The sequence below is a fragment of the Nyctereutes procyonoides genome, unplaced genomic scaffold (genome assembly GCF_905146905.1).
Source record: "Nyctereutes procyonoides isolate TBG_1078 unplaced genomic scaffold, NYPRO_anot_genome, whole genome shotgun sequence".
NCBI classification, from domain to species: Eukaryota; Metazoa; Chordata; class Mammalia; order Carnivora; family Canidae; genus Nyctereutes; species Nyctereutes procyonoides.
In genome coordinates this window covers 46,419,363-46,438,393 of record NW_026575139.1, presented here as the reverse complement: position 1 = coordinate 46,438,393, position 19,031 = coordinate 46,419,363, and the positions used below count along the sequence as shown (strand labels likewise).

At 43.7% G+C, this 19,031-nt stretch overlaps 3 protein-coding genes across 5 annotated transcripts; 1 reads left to right on the top strand and 2 right to left on the bottom strand.

The window, feature by feature from the left end:
* Positions 1-630: 630 nt before the first annotated feature.
* RPL36AL (ribosomal protein L36a like) lies at positions 631-1,867 on the bottom strand. Of its 2 annotated transcripts, none has more exons than XM_055304106.1 (2): positions 1,718-1,867; positions 631-1,056 (listed from the first exon to the last, which is right to left on the bottom strand). In XM_055304106.1, the coding sequence occupies exon 2, from the start codon at positions 1,023-1,025 to the stop codon at positions 705-707; it is 321 nt and encodes a 106-aa protein (XP_055160081.1). In that variant the 5' UTR covers positions 1,026-1,056; positions 1,718-1,867; the 3' UTR covers positions 631-704. The 2 variants fall into 2 exon arrangements, with proteins under 2 accessions (XP_055160081.1, XP_055160080.1); XM_055304105.1 differs by lacking the exon at positions 1,718-1,867 and adding an exon at positions 1,346-1,502.
* Positions 1,868-2,132: 265 nt separating this feature from the next.
* On the top strand, positions 2,133-4,459 carry MGAT2 (alpha-1,6-mannosyl-glycoprotein 2-beta-N-acetylglucosaminyltransferase). The gene has a single exon (XM_055304104.1). It carries the CDS (start codon positions 2,419-2,421, stop codon positions 3,757-3,759), a length of 1,341 nt encoding a protein of 446 aa, XP_055160079.1. The 5' UTR covers positions 2,133-2,418; the 3' UTR covers positions 3,760-4,459.
* A 1,641-nt stretch (positions 4,460-6,100) lies between these two features.
* On the bottom strand, positions 6,101-17,320 carry DNAAF2 (dynein axonemal assembly factor 2). 2 transcript variants are annotated; one of them, XM_055304101.1, is made up of 3 exons: positions 11,686-17,320; positions 8,313-8,456; positions 6,101-7,034 (listed from the first exon to the last, which is right to left on the bottom strand). In XM_055304101.1, exons 1-3 carry the CDS (start codon positions 13,525-13,527, stop codon positions 6,534-6,536), a joined length of 2,487 nt encoding a protein of 828 aa, XP_055160076.1. In that variant the 5' UTR covers positions 13,528-17,320; the 3' UTR covers positions 6,101-6,533. The 2 variants fall into 2 exon arrangements, with proteins under 2 accessions (XP_055160076.1, XP_055160077.1); XM_055304102.1 differs by lacking the exon at positions 11,686-17,320 and adding an exon at positions 11,429-11,656 and having other exon boundaries at positions 6,104-7,034.
* Positions 17,321-19,031: the final 1,711 nt, after the last annotated feature.

The following is a 19,031-nucleotide window of genomic DNA, read 5'->3' as shown; positions in this document are numbered from 1 at the left end:
GAATCTCTTGCTTTAGAACTGGTCCTTACATTCAGGACCAGTCTAAAAGGGTGCTATGGTGCTGTCCCAAAAACTATGATGGAAAGGTTATCTGTGTTGTCCAGTAGGGGTAGCCACTCAGCATGTGTGGCTGTTGAGCACTAAATGTAGCTAGTGTAACTGAGCAAGTGCATTTTTAATTTAAATACCTATATATGGCTAGTGCCCCCCCCCAATTTGCAAGTCAGCTTTTTATACCTCAACTTGGATACTCTGCCCCAGTCAGCTATAGGCAGGCCTAATTTATCCTCTTCATTTACTTTTTTCAAAATCTGATTTCCCAGCAGCTCATCAGTCATGATTACAAATTCATCTAACACATAAGTTTGAAATTGACCAGAAAAAGTAAAGAAAGTAGTTTTTTCCCTGCTAATGTGATTTATCTCCATAACCTAGCTCTAAAGTTGGGAGGTGGGACTCCTGTATTCTTTATATATAAATGCAAAATTCCAATTTTGTGGAACTAAATATAAGAATTTGAGAAGAGGATAAATCTTAGTTCATTGACAAATTTGCTATCATTTCCCTAATTATGAATCGCGTTAGGCATGTGATTCTATTTGGATTTCAAGAAAACGCAAAATATTTGAGTGAAAGTATCACAGCATTTATTTTCAAATGCGTAATTCTACAGCGTCAACATTTTCCTCTCAAAATCGCAAAGCTTAGAACTGGATCACTTGGCCTTTTCTCTTCTTATCTCCTCCCAGTTCGAAATGCTTGCATCTCTTAATGGCCAGCATCCTCTTGGACCTGCAGTTAGGTTCAACGCATTCAAGCCTCAGCACAATCTTCTTTGTGGTTTTAGCCTTCTTCCGGAAAATTGGCTTTGTCTGCCCACCATAGCCACTCTGCTTCCGATCATAGCGCCTCTTTCCCTGGGCATAAAGGGAATCCTTGCCCTTCTTATACTGGGTCACTTTGTGAGGCTGATGCTTTCCACACTTCTTACAGAAAGTCCTTCGGGTTTTGGGAACATTGACCATCTCTGCAGTGGCGTTGTCTGCACGACGAAAACTGGTGAAACATTTAAAATTACAGTAACAGACGTTAAACATTTTGAATAAAGTGCTCTAAAAATCTAAGAAAACATTACATTTATCAGTAATGTATAAACCCACCAAGTACTCCTTTTACATAGGAGTCAATACATAAACGTAAGAGTGCACGCCTTTTGGGAATGCTTGGGGCATTAATTAATGGAATTAGATTCACTAAAAGTCCGCACGAGCAGCGGCACAGGGGCGCCCAGGAGACAGCTCCCCCCACAACCCGGGTCCTTCGGAGCTTGAGTGGTGGCGGTTACCCAATTTTCTCTCTCGGAGACGGCCACCGTGGCGGACTCCTCCTCGCAGCCCCTTCCTCCCTGTTCTAGCTCCTGCGTATCCCGGCTCGGCTCGGCTGCGGCCAGCGCTGCGGCCCGCCGCAGTCCCTTCTTCGGCGACTGCCTAGTCTGGTTTCACTTTCCCCTCCGAGGCGCCGTCACCCGTCAGCAGCCCTGAAGGCTGACGTGTCCTTAGTGTCTCCGGCCCACTGGCCGCCATTCGCGAGCAGCCCCTTCCGAGGGGGGACGCCAGTCCTCCAAGTACCAAGCCAAGGCGGCGGGTGGGGCCCACCCCAGACTCAGAGCACTGGAGGCGCCCGCGGAGACCCCGGCAGCACTCCCGCCCCAGCTTACCGGGAAACTCGGCGTCCACCGGCCTCACCTCGCTTCGCTCGCGCCTCACAGGAAAGGGAGGACCAAGCGGAAGTAGGAACTGAGCGTGAGCGACAGTGCGACGGCCCAATAGGCAGCAGGCAGCGGCGGCCTGGCGTCCCCGGACGCGTCCGGGAAGCTCCAACCAGCGGCCCCAGGGGCGGGCCGGAGGGGTGTGGGCCCGAGGGCCGCGGCGCTCGGCGGGCCAGTCGCGGGTTGTCAGAACGGTCGCCGGCGGAGTGGGGCGAGGCTGCGTCGCTGGCTCTCGGCGGCCTGGGGCCCGCGTAAGGATGAGAGAGCAGCGGACGCGGGGCCGCTGGAGGCGCAGGTAACCCCGCGGGGGTGCGGTGGGGCCGCGGCGGCGCTTCTTCCGGGACCCGTGCTGAATGGAGAGGACCGAGGCGACGCCGAGCCGCGGCTCCTAGCGGCGGGGCCGCTGCCCGAGCTGCCGCTGCCAGGCGAGGATGTGGGGAGCCTGGGCGGCTCGGGGGAACTGAGACCCTTCGGGCCCCAGGACCCCCGGGACCCGAGATGAGTTAGCTGGGGCAGCCGCGGGGCCAGTACCGACTGCTACAGGCCAAGGCGACGGCCGCCACCCGCCCGCCCCTTCTGTGCAGAAGCCGCTAGCTCCTCTTCGCGCCCGCCCGCCCGCCCGCCCGCCCGCGCTCCCGGCCCTGGAGACCATGAGGTTCCGCATCTACAAGCGGAAGGTGCTGATCCTGACGCTCGTGGTGGCCGCCTGCGGCTTCGTCCTCTGGAGCAGCAATGGGCGACAAAGGAAGAACGAGGCCCTCGCCCCGCCGCTGCTGGACGCCGAGCCCGCGCGAGGTGCGGGCGGCCGGGGCGGGGACCATTCTGCGGTGTCCGTGGGCATCCGCCGGGTCTCCAACGAGTCGGCGGCTCCTCTGGTCCCGGCGGCCCCGCAGCCCGAGGCGGACAACCTGACGCTGCGGTACAGGTCCCTGGTGTACCAGCTGAACTTTGACCAGACGCTGAGGAATGTAGATAAGGCCGGCTCCTGGGCACCCCGGGAGCTGGTGCTGGTGGTCCAGGTGCATAACCGGCCCGATTACCTCAGACTGCTGCTGGACTCACTCCGAAAAGCCCAGGGCATTGACAACGTCCTCGTCATCTTTAGCCATGACTTCTGGTCCACAGAAATCAATCAACTGATCGCTGGGGTGGATTTCTGTCCGGTTCTGCAGGTGTTCTTTCCTTTCAGCATTCAGTTGTACCCCAACGAGTTTCCAGGCAGCGACCCCAGAGATTGCCCCAGAGACCTGGAGAAGACTGCAGCTTTGAAGATGGGATGCATCAATGCTGAGTATCCCGACTCCTTTGGCCATTATAGAGAGGCCAAGTTCTCCCAAACCAAACACCATTGGTGGTGGAAGCTGCATTTTGTATGGGAAAGGGTCAAAGTTCTTCGAGACTATGCTGGCCTCATACTTTTCCTAGAGGAGGATCACTATTTAGCCCCAGACTTTTACCATGTCTTCAAAAAGATGTGGAAGTTAAGGCAGGAAGAGTGTCCTGAGTGTGATGTTCTCTCCCTGGGGACCTATACGGCCATTCGAAGTTTCCATGGCATTGCCGACAAGGTAGATGTGAAAACTTGGAAATCCACAGAGCACAATATGGGTCTAGCCTTGACCCGGGATGCCTATCAGAAGCTGATTGAGTGCACAGACACTTTCTGTACTTATGATGATTATAACTGGGACTGGACTCTTCAATATTTAACTGTATCTTGTCTTCCAAAGTTCTGGAAAGTGCTGGTTCCTCAGGTTCCTAGGATATTTCATGCTGGAGACTGTGGTATGCATCACAAGAAAACCTGTAAACCGTCCACCCAGAGTGCCCAAATTGAGTCACTCTTAAATAGTAACAAACAGTACTTGTTTCCAGAAACTCTAATTATCAGTGAAAAGTTTGTGGCAGCCATTTCCCCACCTAGGAAAAATGGAGGGTGGGGAGATATTAGGGACCATGAACTCTGTAAAAGTTATAGAAGACTGCAGTGAAAAATCACAATTACAAAAGCAAAAGTGACAGTCTTCTATTTTTGATATTTGTCCAAACAGAATATACAATTCAATAAAAGGGTTTAGAAACTGGTTTCTGCTTTAATACGGAAAAAAAAAATTCTTGTAAAAGGTGTCCAAATATGGTAATCTTTTCCTTCGATGTCTGATTAAAATTTAAACACAAGTTTTCGAGAGTTGGGTTTTAAAGTTCAATCTGTATCTGCTAAAGGTAATCATTGTTAATTGGTAAAAGAAAAATTTTATTTAAATTGCATCTATTAATCTTTTTATCTGGAACTTTGTACACTTTTCGACTTTCAAAACTTATTTTAAGTACAGACTTTAAAAGTGTCTTAGCAGTAAAAAGTATTACAATGGAATTATTAGAGTATTAATGGAACAAAGCCCAATTTCACTCAACATGGTTACTAGGAAGGGATTACTTCACTGGTTTTATAATTCAAAAGTTATGTTTGTTAAACACCCTATCAGAAAAGACATTTTCAGTATTACAGATTCCTGTATTATTGTGTTAAGATTTGCCTGTGCTTTGGAACCTTCATAAAACACACTTTCTTTTGGAATGTATTTGATTGATAAGAAAGTTTAAACACTGTTTTCACCTCAATGTAGAAATACAGTGGGTTTTTTTTTCCTTTAGTGCTGCCAAAATAAAATACTCATTTTTGCATAAAAAGGTTCCCAGTTATTTTGCAGAATAAATTTTGTTGACTCTTTACACCAAAATTCAGTGAAGGTATTCTAGAAGTTTTAAAGTTTACATCTTCATATGAACTATTTGTATATCATATTCATATAAACTGCGTTTGAAATAAAGAAAACCCCACTCTTGACAATGCATTCCCTTTGGAAGAAACTGGCTTTCAAATTGGCCAGGCACAGATAATGAACAATAAAAAGCTGCTGTGTAAGTGAATACAGCCTAAATTGTTTTCAAAAGCAGGAAATGATAGAAAGTTCAGTCATGCCAAAGTGAAACCTATTCTAGTGCCAATTTATTTTTAACTGAAATCATACTTTTTAAAAGGACATGGTAAGTAATAGGGAACATGCTTAATATTTATTCCATATTTAATGTGGAAGTTTAATTGCATTCAATCAGAAATTACTCAGAGTCTAATTTCTGTGTAGCTATGACATCATTTCAGTCTAAGAATATTGTGTATTAAATGGACAATTTTGAAATTATTTCATCAGAGTCCTATTATGGTTGAGAAATGCATATGGTCGTCGTAGGTGGAACAAATAATTCTTTTGCTTTATGAGCTACCTTTATATTCCCCTCACAGCCCAATCTCGTTCCAGATTTTATAGGGGTTATAAATGTAAATCAGGATGAATTGCCACGCTTTGTACTAACTTTTGGTGCTCTGAAAGAGCTAGTTCAAAGAACTAGAGAAATTAGTTAATTTCCAGGACGAACTTAGGCCAGAGGTTTGAATTAGTAGCTCTTTTGAATCAGAAATAGGTGAGTCAGCTCATGGCTTTGGGGTCAGCAATTAGATCAACAAAAAATTTCCTTTCTACATTTTCTTTCATGCTGCACTAAAAATGTTTGTGAGAAAAAGTCTATTTGGATTTTCTCCTGGCCTCCAATAAAAATATTAACTTAGCCACTGTTAAGATATATTATCTGCTGCCCTTTCTTAGATATTACAAAAGAAACTGATGAAAACACTGGCTTTTTTGGTCCATTTTCATGTTCTAAAATTCATAAACGGGGATCCCTGGGTGGCGCAGCGGTTTGGTGCCTGCCTTTGGCCCAGGGCGCGATCCTGGAGACCCGGGATCGAATCCCACGTCAGGCTCCCAGTGCATGGAGCCTGCTTCTCCCTCTGCCTGTGTCTCTGCCTCTCTCTCTCTCTCTCTCTCTCTGTGACTATCATAAATAAATAAAAAAAAATTAAAAAAAATAAAAAATAAAAAAAAAATAAAATTCATAAACGTAGGGGTGTCTGGCTGGCTCAGTCGCTGGAATGTGCAACTCTTGCTCTCAGGGTTGTAAGTTCGAGCCCCATGTTTGGATGTAGAGATTCCTTAAAAGCTTTTAAAAAAATTCATAAATGTATTCTGTAAAACCAAGAAAGGTCTTAATACTGTAACTTCCAAAAACATCTTTCAAGAAGTTGAATTTTCAAAGGCATCACTATATAACTTACATTTTATTTGTGTGTGTGTGACACACATAATACAGTTGAAGCAAAATACTAAATATTATTCATTGTATTTGTATTGTGATTGGATGGTTAGTATTTGTTAGTAAAGTTCTAAGAACGTATTTCAAGCATAAATATATCCTATTTAGTGAAACATAAATGCACAGTTTTGAGATTCTACCCCCTACACATACATACTGATTTCTAATTAATTGCATTCTTGAGAATTACTTTTTGTAACAGACACAACTTAGTGAATATTTACTTTGAAACTTTATTAAAGTAATGGTAAACAAAAGAAGCCAAAAACAAACAAGCAAATATATACAAGTTGTATTAAAACTAAATGTTTAACTGTCCATTAGAAAAAATATACATCAGAGGAATCACAAAAATCCCTGTAATTAAGGAAACTTTGTATAAACTCTACATGCAAAAAAATAAGTATCTCCAGTTTTCCCATTAGAGTCAAAATTGCAAATTTTAATTTTATATTTTCTTGAATACTTCAAGATAGTAGTTAACAGGAAGATCATCTATTTTAAGTCTAAAAAATTTTTACTCGTAACTTTTAAGCTCTAAAATTATATAAAATTAATCCAAGTCATATAGCAAAGAATTATGAAAACTGAATGCACATTGAGTCACATGATCTTTAATAAACTGCACACTACCATCCTGTGTATTGGTTTCTCTTATGTTACTGAGACCAGGTAAATTGTGCACTGTAGTTTTGTTTAGTAATGAAGATTGGTCATCTCCATTTAATTCCTTCTCTTCTGTTATTACTGGTTCTTTTAAATCATCTTTGTCCTCATTTGGGTAAACAAGACTTTTTTCTTTTATAAATTCAGGTTCCATTTTTGACTCAGGTTGCTGAGACTTTCCAAATACCATGTGAGAAACATCAAGAGATCCTTTTTGCAAGCATACAACCGAACCACAACTGTCTGTTTCTAGTACTTTATCTGCTATAGATGAATCAGAATCAGTTGTTGAGGTGGCAGGATGTTCTCTATTTTCAGTTAGATGACTTCCTTCATTGACTTTTTCATCCTTTTCATGAAGCTGCTCAGAGTTACTACATTCTTGCAACTATGTCAAGAGAAACAACAAATTAAGAATCTTTGAAAAATTAGGAAATTAAATTGTAGTACTCCCTCGAAATGGTTTTTTTTTTTTTTTTTTTTTTTTTTTTTTTTTTTTAAGTTGTGAGGTGCTTGAGTGGCTCAGTGGGTTAAGCATCTGCCTTCGGCTCAGGTCATGATCCCAGGGTCCTGGGATTGAGCCCCATGTTGGGCTCCTTCCCCAGTGAGGAGCTTGTGTCTCCCTCTCCTTCTGCCCTACCCCCGGCTCGTATATGCTCGCTCTCGCTCTCTGTCTCTCGTAAATAAATAAATAAGTAAACTCTTTAAGAAAAATAAGTTGTTAGGGAACAATGCTTGCAGATCTGCAGATAGGCTTCCAGGCTTCCCCCTCAAAGTCCTCTTCCAGATGCTGCCAGTTATTTTTTTAACAATACAGACAGTGCAAACCTGGCACTAATTCTTGATTAATTCCTTTCAATGACTTCTTATCTCCTTCAGAATAAAATAATCCTGGCCTATAAACCCTTTAGTATTCATTCTTATAAAGACATTCTTGAATTTCTTAAATTTTCTTAAATTTCTGTAATTCTCCAGAGCCACTCTCCTCCCCAATTCATATATATAAGTCAATTGTGCTAGTTAGTAAATAATTTCTGTGTCCAATACTGAAGACTAAAAATAACCAAACTTAAGGTTCAACTAGAAAGAATGAGCAAACTGAATCACATAGCTCCTTCCCATGGTTTGAGAGTCAAAAAGACTTGTCCCTAGAGTAGGACTCCAACTTCCCAAATGTTAGTTTCCCTGTTCCTCAGTGGAAAGTTATTTCCGGATTTAATGAGATATTTGTGAAAATGAAGCACAAAATTTTGGCACATAATAAAATACATGCAAAAAAGGTCTTTACTCCTCTTGTCTTCCCAGCCATTCTGTACATTTTTTTCATTTTTAATATGTTTTAAAAAGATTTTATTTACTTATTCATGAGAGACACACAGAGAGAGTCAGAGACATAGGCAGAGGGAGAACCAGTCTCCCCGCAGGGAGTCTGATATGGGACTTGGGACTTGATCCCGGGAATCCCAGGATCACGCCCTGAGGCAAAGACAGACGCTCAACCACTGAGCCACCCAGGTGTCCCCATTCTGAACATTTAATTTCACTGAGCCACCCAGGTGTCCCCATTCTGAACATTTAATTTAAAGTTATGATATCAAGAAATCAAACATTTTCTGTCAGGCTTTAACCTTGTCCTAAATCACTACAAAGGCCACCAAATCCTTACCTTAGCATGAATATGAATCTTACTTTCAGTAACCTCAAGAACTTCAATTAATGGTGGGGTTAAAGTCATTGGCTGATCAAGTGGAGGGCTCGGGACCTTTTCAAGAACCTCATCGACATTTTCTTCATTGACAAATAGCCTTTCCTAAAATAAAAAGAGACAAAATATTCTGCTTTATGGTCATTCTTGACACAGTTGATCTAAAAACAGCTCATACAAGTTCATACTTCAGGATTATACTTTGAAAATATTTAATGTTAATCTGATGCTGTCTTGGCAGAAGAAAACTGCACTGTACAGAGCAGTAAGAATAGCAATAGTATATACATATATAAGAGCCTAAAAGAAAAAAGTCTTAGTTCCTTCTGTTAAGTCTTTGTTAACAATCTGAGATAATCGTACTTACAAATGGTATTTTCCTCTCCTTTTTTTCTCTTAATATTTTATTAGAAGAATAACATCACCTCTAGAGCTATTAATACAGTTGCAGATATAAAATGTAATTTAATTTTAGAATACTTCCTAATGAGATAGCTAATAAATATATACGACAGAATTCATTCAAATCTTGTGACCAGTTTGCCTTTTAGTTCTTAGCCAGTCAAGAGCCAAATATACTATTTGAGAGATGTATATTCTATTTTTACACATTGAGATAATCCATTGTGACACTAGCATATAGCTATTTATAAGAATGAGGCAGATTTCAAGAGGATGACGGAAAGATTTCCAAACTATAATTAGGAAATGCATAAATCACTTTCGCCAGATTCCCAAACACAAACCAACTTGTGCATATTCATGTCAAGTATATATATGTATATAGTTAGGATGTTGAAGGGATAACTATATTTAAAATTCATAAAATCAGTTTAATATTGCCCAAAATAAAAGTACTTCCATAAAAATAAATTACCAAATAGTTCATCATTTAGTCCAAATAGGAGGGCAAAATCAGAAAGAGACAAGTTTAAGATTCTCTTACATTAAACAGTATTTAAACTTAAGAACACCTACTGTGAAAACTGGGTACAGAAAAATCTTACATTTGGAGTAATTTCCTCGCTATTACTTTAAAGTCCAGAACAACTGTATTAGAGAAATATCCCCCAATTAAATCATTTCTAAGGTTCCTGCCTCTAGAAAAGACACATTAATTGCACAAAAATAACCAAATACTTTGGTTTTTAGTTAGCCCAAGGAAAAATGATGTTTATAATGGAAATGGTTATGATTAAAACAAAGTATTTGCATAAAGTTGCCTATCCTGATGACTGATTTTACTCTTAAAAGATTCTGAATTTAGTGGTCCTAAAGCTCTAGGAAAATTTCCAGTGAATATTTAGGACTTTATAAATCTATTTTTTGTTGTTGTTGTTGTTGTTTTATAAATCTATTTTGTACTTGTTTATGTGTAAAGTAACAATTCTGACCTTGACAGTCACAAATCAGTCTCTTTAAAATTATTTTCATATAATGCATATAATCATTATATATGTCTATCCACCCATTACTCTTGTGATTCTTTTTTAAATTTTACTTTAATATTTAGATCCTACCATGAAATATAAAGACAAATAACTGATCAGCCTTACCAAATGTGATGATTAATGAAGTAATTATAAACCTATTTCAGGTATCAAAGATAGAAAACACATTTGCCCTAATCCCATTTTGGTCTAGTTTCTTTGGTAAAATAAGGTTAGTCTTCTAGAAAATCAAGTAAAATAACAGCCTTTAGGTATTCTTTCAACTGCTTATCCATAAAACTTTCTTCCCAGTTTTTAAGTTATTTTTACATTTATTAAAACAATTACAGGGGCAGTCCAAGGAACATGCAATTCGATCTCCCATAGTGAGTTTGAATCCCATGACCGGGAGAAGGGTAGAGATTACTCAAACTTTAGAAATAAATAGATAAATAAAACAATTCTAGAAAATGACTGCCCTTTCCTAAATTTCCCCCTTCTGATAATATAAACAGATAGTCAACTTCATATTCTCACAAAGTATCTTACTTCACCCTGGCTATTTATTTTACCATTTGGGAGAGTTTCAAATTAATCACTTCTCACAGAATATACCCCTCATAAAGTGGAAATTATCAAGTATCTAAGAAAATCACAGGAAGGAGTGAAAATTTCTTGCAAGTTAAAGCCCAAGGCTAAAAACTTAATTCTCAACATATATATATAATCTGTGCAACTAGTTTCATTTCTGGGAACTTAACCCTTGAATCTGTTAAAAGCTAAAAAAAAATTACATGTAACACTGATACATATCTCAATGAAAACCACCAATTGTTAATTTATGAGTTTTAAAAAGTTTCTTAGAACTTAAAATTCACAAAGTTTAAAAAAAAAAATATCAAGAGGGGTGCCTGAGTGGCTCAGCAGGTTGAGGCACTGACTCCTGATTTCTGCTCATGTCCAGGTGTCTAGTCCTGGGGTGAGCTCAGCTTAGGCTCCTGCTCAGCAGGGGACGTCTGCTTCTCTCTCTCTCTCTCCCTCTGCCCCCCTCCCTTTAAAAAATTTTTTTTAAAGATTTTATTTATTTATTCATGAGAAACACACAGAAAGAGAGAGAGGGAGAGAGAGAGGCAGAGACACAGGCAGAGGGAGAAGCAGGCTCCATGCAGGGAGCCCGATGTGGGACTCGATCCCGGGACTGGATCCCGGGACTCCAGGATCACGCCCTGCTCCGAAGGCTGGCGTTAAACCGCTAAGCCACCCAGGGATCCCCTGCACCACCACCCCCTTTGCATCAATCAATCAATCAATCAATTCTTTTGAAAAAGTCAATAGTACTGGAGTACTGAATCTGAAATTCAAGAACTCCAATAACCTAAAAAGTATAGTAGTAACTAAAATAGAACACACTATTCATGCAAATTATGTCCTAAGTAAACTAGGTAATGCTCAGCCCTAAGTTCTGGAGTACCTGCCCACAGAGATGTAGCTGATCTTGATGTTAACGTTAACAAGTATGTATACAGTTGATCTTTCAACAACAGAGGGTTTAGGGGAACCGACCCCCACAGTTGAAAAATCCACTTACTGCTTCTGACTCCTCCAAAGCTTAACGACTAATAGCCTACTGTTGACTGGATGCCTTACCTATAACAGTCCATTAACGCATATTTTGTATGTTGTATTATATACTGTATTCTTATGTGTAGAGAAAAAAATGCTTCTAAGAAAATCATGAGAAAATACATTTATAGTATTGTCCTGTATTTATCAAAAAGTTCTGCTTATTTAGTGGATCCAGGCAGTTCCAACCTGTGTTGTTCCAGGGTCGATTGTAAGAGCAAATTTTAAAAGGGGGGTGGAGTCTTTAAACATAGTTTAAAGAGTCTAGAAAGAACTGTTACCTCCAAAGAATCCTTGTTTAAACCATAATACCACTCTCTCCAAGGTCCATGGCACTCTGGAGATTTGGCCAGTTCTATCACCGCGTTGTTTGGAGAAATACTAGCCACAGGTTCTCTGGGACTCAATTTATTCTCCGGAGCGAATTGCAAAAAGAAGGAATAATAAACTAAGTCTTGGGTGGAGAAGCACAATTTGTACCGGCAGGGGCTCACATCCCCTTGAAGACTTTGCGGCTGGATCCGAGGCACTTGAATTAGCAGGGTCAGGAATTCTTCATCCTGATTACACTGCAAAGGAGGACACAGAGGTTCCCTGCCGCGGGTCCCAGGACCACCCATGGCTCGATCCGAGGGCTCCCGGGCCGCGTCCTCCCCGATCGCGCGCGTTTGGGCCCTGAGAGCTCCACGCGCGCTGCCCCTTCCTGCAGAAGACCCCCTGTCCCGCTTCCCAGACGCAGTCCGAGGGGAGCCTCCTCCACCGTCCCCGGGGGAGTCTCCTGCTACGGAAGGCGGCTCCTCCTCGAGGCCCGCTGTCCGCCCCGCTCGCTCGTCCAAGTCCCGCTCCTCGGGCTCGGAGACGGGCCCCTCCGCAGCGGCGGCCGGCGGGCCGGTCCCGGCGTCCGCGGCCCCCGGAGGCCGGCAGTGGCGGCCACAGCTGCCGGCACCAGCCCCCGCCGGGCCCACCGCCCCCTCGCGAGCGGAAGCGCGCGCCGCGCCGTCAGTTCCGGCCGCGCAGACGGCCTCTTCCGGCGCTGCGGCTGGCTCCGGGCGCGCGGCGGCGGGGAGCGCCACGGGGAGCGTGACCACCAGCTGTCGCCGGGCCTTGTTGAACTGCGCCCTGCCGCGGCTGTCGTCCACCGGGTACGGGAGCGACAGCCGCAGCCGGTAGTCCGGTTTCCTGGAGTCGAGGCACAGCCGCTTTCCCGTCACCTCGAGCGCCGCCTGCTCGGCCGAGCGCAACAGCGGCAGCTCGATGGTGACCACCAGCTCCCGGGGCACCGGGCTGGGGGCCGAGTCCCGGCAGCAGCGGTAATCCTGGAGGTCCACGTGGTGGCGCTGCACCACGCTGTAGCGAGGCTCCGTGGGGGCGGGGTGCAGGACCGCCCCCGGCGGGGAGGGCGCCCGGGGCCGGGGGACCTCTGAGCTCCCGGCCGCCGCCGGGCTCCGGTAGGGGTAGGGGAAATCGGGGAGAGGGCTCTCCGGCTCCCCCTCGGGCCGGGCCGGGACGCCCCCGGGGAGGGGCGTGCGCAGCACGGCGGCCTCCGGAGCCCCCTTGTACTTGATCTTGAGGGTCTTGGCATTCCTGCGGTCCAGCTTCACCCCGAACTGCTTCTCGACGGCGTCCAGGGCCGTGGCGTCCAGCATCTGGCGGAAGCGCTCGTGGCGCCGGGCCAGCGCGAGCGCATTGGGGTGGAAGACAACGTCGTAGACCATGTAGCGGGTGCCTCGGCCCCCCGCGTACTCGCGGCCGGGGGCCAGGCTGTAGGGCAGGGACCACTGGCTGCCGGCCGCCGCGCCGCTGGGGCCCGGCCGGCCGCTGGGCGCGCCCACCAGCGCGTTGCTACACACGTTCACGAAGCAGCGCCTGGCGCCGTCGAGGCTAGTGCGCAGGACGTGACCCGGCTGCGGGTGCACGAACCGAACGTCCACTCCGCGTTCACGCTCCAGCGCGGTGATCTCCGCCTCGTAGCGCCGCCGGTTCTCCGGGTCCGTGAGCTCCTCGGCGTACTCGGTGAACATTCGCCGGAACTCCGGGTCCTGGAAGGCCGAGGTGAGCCGCTGGACCTCCTCTCCGCTCAGGTCCAAGTCCTCCAGCGGCGACGAGGCTGCCGCCTTGGCCATGCCGCGCCCGGGCCGGGGGGAGAGCGACCCGAGGCCAGCTGGATGGGACGCGTCGTGGAGGCGCTGCTGTGCGGAGAGTGGGGAGGCCGAGTTCCGTAACCGCCGGCGAGAGCAGCGAGCTTAGGGCAGCGCGTGGGCGTTGCCATAGTGACACCGCCAGCGGCCGGGAGGAGGGGCGGGAATTGGAGAGGGACGGTGAAGTGCCACAATAGCCTCGAGTTTCCTCAGATCAACCAACTACTCTACTCTCTGCGTTTTTAGACACCTGTGCCACGGGGCAATTACTTTTGCAGAATCACTGTCGTAATAACTGTAATTTCCAGCATTTATGAACGTTACTCACCATCTGTAACGCAAGTTTAAGCTTGCCTACGCTTTTCACTTTACCAAACCAACATTTCAGTTTTCTGGCCATTTCACCAATTTGCCCTATAACAACTCACATTTGGGGCAAGGGATATGGGCAGGCTATTCATAAGTAACCAATGATTAATAAACATACAAGGCTTTTTTTTTAAGTTTATTCTTTTTAGTAATCTCCACATCAAACCTGGGGCTGGAACACAGGACCCTGAGATCGAGAGTTGCGTGTCTCTCTGACTGAGCCAACCAGGCACCCCGAGACTTTAATAATAAAAAAGCAAATGTAAGATCCGACATATTACCTATCTGAATGGTAAAGGCTGTTTTTACAATTACTGTATTTCCTTGGTGGTAGTACATCCTTCCTAGAGAATAGTTGGCTATTCTTTAGAAGGTACATGCTTCTTTCATCTAGCAATTTCAAGTCTAAGACTGTGCTCAAGGCAACATTTCCCATGATTCTAAAGGCTTGGGAAAAATCCAAGAATTCAGTAATGCGACTGGGTGAGCAGATTTTGATACAGCCCCACAGTGGGATTTTATTCAGAAGTGATGTTCTAGAATAATATTTATTGACTAAGGTAGTTATTAATTGGTAGTTGTTAAATACAGTGATTGTTTTTCTGTTCTCACTTTGTTGAAACTTTCATCAGCATTGCACACCGCTGATGTTGGCATTACCTCAGTGACAAGACACTTTCCAGGTTTCTCTCCTACTTCTTCAGACACTAGACACTATATAGTCTGTTTTGCAGGTGTCTGCCTCTGTTCCACTTCTAATAGGAACTGCCTCAAGGCTGGGACCCTATCTCTTCTCCATGTACAGTCTCTCCTTCACAAATATATTTATACTCACAAATACCAGACCTATATATCAAGTTCTAAATTCCAGGCTGGTATCTCCAGTTGCCCATTTGAGGTCTCCATTTCAATGATTGAATGTTTATGTCCTTCAGGTTTGAAGTGACCAAAACTCTAACTCCTTTCCCAACCTCTGCCCTCCTCTTATGATTTCTTGGCTGATTCAAAACAGTTGACTGCCCCCTCTTTGAAACATACTTTATTCTCGGTTTAAAGAACTCCATCCATGCTCTCCCATTTTCCTCCTTTGCTTGTTCCTCTCCTGCCAGTTCTCTAAATGTAGGAGTCACCAAAAGTTTGTTCATCAGCCCTCCTAATTGTATTTCTTCCCAGATGATCCTATTCAGGCTCACAGCTTGAAATGCCATCTAAGTTCAGATTCATTCTTCCATCAGATACTGCACATTTGCTGCATCTACTACCTATATATTATTATATTATAATTATATATTTATATATATTATATATTATATATATTATATACTTACCTATAGGTAAGCCACTATTCTAGGCACTGGAACAAAACAAAATCATTGTGTTCCAAGGATGTAGAGCAGCTGGCACTCTCGAATGCTGGAAGTTGTCTATTGGATGGATCACTTTAGAAAACTTCTGTTGACTTTAGTGTGTATCTCATAACTAAGAAATTCTACTCCTAGATATATAGCCAGTAGAAACATATACCCCAGGCATCTGGATGGCTCAGTGGTTGAGTGCCTGCCTTTGGCTCAGGTCATCCCGGGGTCCTGGGATAGAGTCCTACATCAGGCTCCCTTCAGCGAGCCTGCTTCTGCCTTTGCCTGTGTCTCTGCCTTTCTCTAGGTCTCTCATGAATAAATAAACAAAATATTTTTTTAATAAAACCAAAACACATATCCTTGTCAAAAGACATATGCTAGCATTTGCATATTTACAGTAGCACTATTTGTAATAAACTGTAGAAACTACCCACATTTTCATCAACAGGATGGACAAATAAAATGTATACACCCACAAAATGGACATGAATGAAGTGTGGACAAATGTTACTAACAAGGTTGTATGAAAGAAACCAGATGCAAAATAATACACCTGTATTGTTCCATTATACAATACACAAAGTTTGTCAAAGTAAATCTGCTAGAAATCAGGCTAGTGATTATCCTTTTGAGGGGGAGTGGGCTATTGTGATTGGAGGGCAGCAGGAGCAAGCTTCTGGGGTGAGGGTAATATTCTGATTCTTAATCTTGGTATTGCTAATAGGATGTGCAGTTTGTGAAAATTCATTGAGCTGTATACACTGATGATAGGGGACTTGTATGAATGTATTATAATTCAGTATAAAAGTCTTTGAATGTACTTGTAAAAAAAAATCCTTGCCTTCATGGATCTCATGTGGGATGAGCCTAGTGACTCCAAAATTTTATCTCTAGTCACACCTAACCTCTGAGCTCTAGGCTCATGCCATTGCCTACTAGATACCTCCACCTGGATGTGTGAGGTATCTAGTAGGCAAATTTCTTCAAATAGAATTTTTTTTAAGATTTTATTTTTAAGTAATCTCTACATCCAGGGTGGATCTCAGACTCTAAACCCAGAGATCAAGAGTTGCAGGCTCTATTGACTGAGCCAGCCAGGCACCCCTCCAAATAGAAATCTTGATTTTTTTTTTCCCCTTTCAAACCTGTTATTTCCCCAGCCTCAGTCAATACTACAGTCCACCCAGCTGCTTAAGCCTAAAACCTGTGTGTCATCCTTGATTCCTCTTTCCCCCACCCTGCACCAATATTCAGTTACCAAGGCTTGTGGTCTCTTGTTACACACCCCAAATACATCCCCAGCTTCCATTTCTGGTCTGGGCCCCTGATTTGTCTCCATCGCAGACTTCTGTAGTAGTTTCTTGATTGGTCTCTTCAGCTCTTCCCTTCTTACAAGCTCTTCTCCACACAGTAACCTTAGTGATCTTGAAAACCAGATCTGCTGAATGCCTTTCAGTAGCCCCACATCCCAATTTCTTAGTTGTGCCTATAAGGCCATCATTGATCCCTAGCCCTCTCCATACTCAACCCCTGGATCATTACATCTTGGCCTCCATGACAACTTCCATTACTCCTGGGGAGCCTGTGCACAGGCCCTTGAATCTCAAGAACTTAAATGTCACTTTAGTGGCTCTCTGTGACATCTCTTTCCCATTTCCAACTCCCCATCTAAATTTGCCCATTGTTTTTGTTTTCATCATGGTTCACATTTGCTGTTTGAAGGTACACAAATGACCTTGCCCTTCTTATTTACCACTGGATTCCTCCCTACCTGGAACATGTTAGGTCCTCATATATTTAATGAATGAATATAATACAGTAAATAAAATAAGTTCAGTATGTATAGTATGATCCCAAATTCTTTTTTTTTTTTAACCCAAGATACTTTTTTAGGAAAAAATGTATTTGTAGAGAAAAATCTGGAAGGATACATACCAAAATAGTAACATTATCTCTGGTGGTGGAACTGCAGGTCATTAAAACTTTTTATGATTACTTGTATCTCTTAATTTTTCTAAACTATGAACTTGTTTATTAATAAAAAATTTAAAAATAACCTGTCATTTAGGTCTCAAAGATTTATATCTGAAGTGGCTTTGAGGCATAAAGATGACTTCTAGGTCTTTAAAACATGTGACAGATGCATAGAATTGCATCCTTCTCTGTTAATCCTGATGGTCAGTGAACATAACCGGTGATTGGTTTCAGCATAAGTTACCTTTGTAACCTCAAAGTTTCATCCTAAAGGCATTTCCAAATATAAACACATCATAGTACACATATGACAACAGACTACACCTGGCTGTTTAGAAATGAGAATGACCTTCAGAGTTCCTGAACCCCGTGAAATTATGTGTGTCCGTGTGCTCCTATATGTGGATTTTTCTGATTAGAGGTCCCTCCCTTAAGCTTTCATTAGATCTTCTAAGAAAGGTTCATCCCCCATGACCCCCACTCCCCACCACCCCACTGCCAAATTTTACTTTTGTGACAGTCCCTTTCCCAAAAGAAGCTACTTGATAAAAGACAGTACAGCACTGTGGAAAAGCCCTGGTGCTCAAAACACATCTCTTGCCTAAAATATATCCAATGAGGAAAGGCTATCCTTATTAAAATATGAATGCCTTTTGGGTGAGAAGGATGTGAGTATTCAGGCCCATAGTTCTTTATCTTATTTTTCAACAAATACTGCAACTGGGATCTTTTTTTTAAAAAGCTTTTATTTATTTATTCATAAGAGACAGAGAGGCAGAGACACAGGCAGAGGGAGAAGCAGGCTCCACACAAGGAGCTCGATGTGGGACTTGATCCCGATCCTGGGATCACACCGAGGCGAAGGCAGACACTCAACTGCTGAGCCACCCAGGCATCCCCTCCCCCCCTTTCTAAAAGTATACTCTACCCCCAACATGGGGACTCCGACTCAGGACGCCTAGATCAAGACTCTCATGCTCTTCCAACTGAGCCAGCCAGGTACCCCACAACTGGGATCTTTTTAAATGCCAGCAAGAAGACTTCCCTTTGGGAAGTAGAGGTCCAAAGTGGATGGCCTAACAGCTACTGAAGTGAGACAGCTCTGATAGAACATGCCAACCTCTGACTGGCACAGAACGGAAACAACAGTATCCTGAAGTGATACTTAACACTGGAATTTTGTCTGCTATGACCTATTAATTTTAACCCACTGATGAGTTCAACCGTCAGTTTCAAACAGAGCTCTAGGGATCCCTAGGTGGCTCAGTGGTTTAGCACCTGCCTTTGGCCTGGAGCGTGGTCCTGGAGTCCCGGGATCGAGTCCCGCGTCGGGCTTCCTGCATGGAGCCTGCTTCTCCCTCTGCCTCTCTATTTCTCTCTCTATGAATAAGTATTTAAAAATAATAAATATAGATAGATAGATAGATAGATAGATAGATAGATAGATAGATAGATAGATAGATAGATAGATAGATGATAGATAGAACAGAGCTCTAGATAGATGATCTTGTATAGCTTCCGTAATGTGGTACAAGAATTACTGTTCAGTAAGGAAATGGAGAGGAGACCATATGATATGGAGCCAGCTTGGCTCTGACCTATAACAGCTGTGTGACCTTGGCAACTTATTTAACCTCCCTGTACCTGTTTTCTTCATGTACAAATTAAAGGTAATGGCGACCCAGTGGGGATTAAATTGCACAGTGAATAATCAACACAGCACAGTGCCTAGCATGGTAAACGTTAACAGTACATTAAAGCATTAGAGCAGGGCAGCCCAGGTGACAC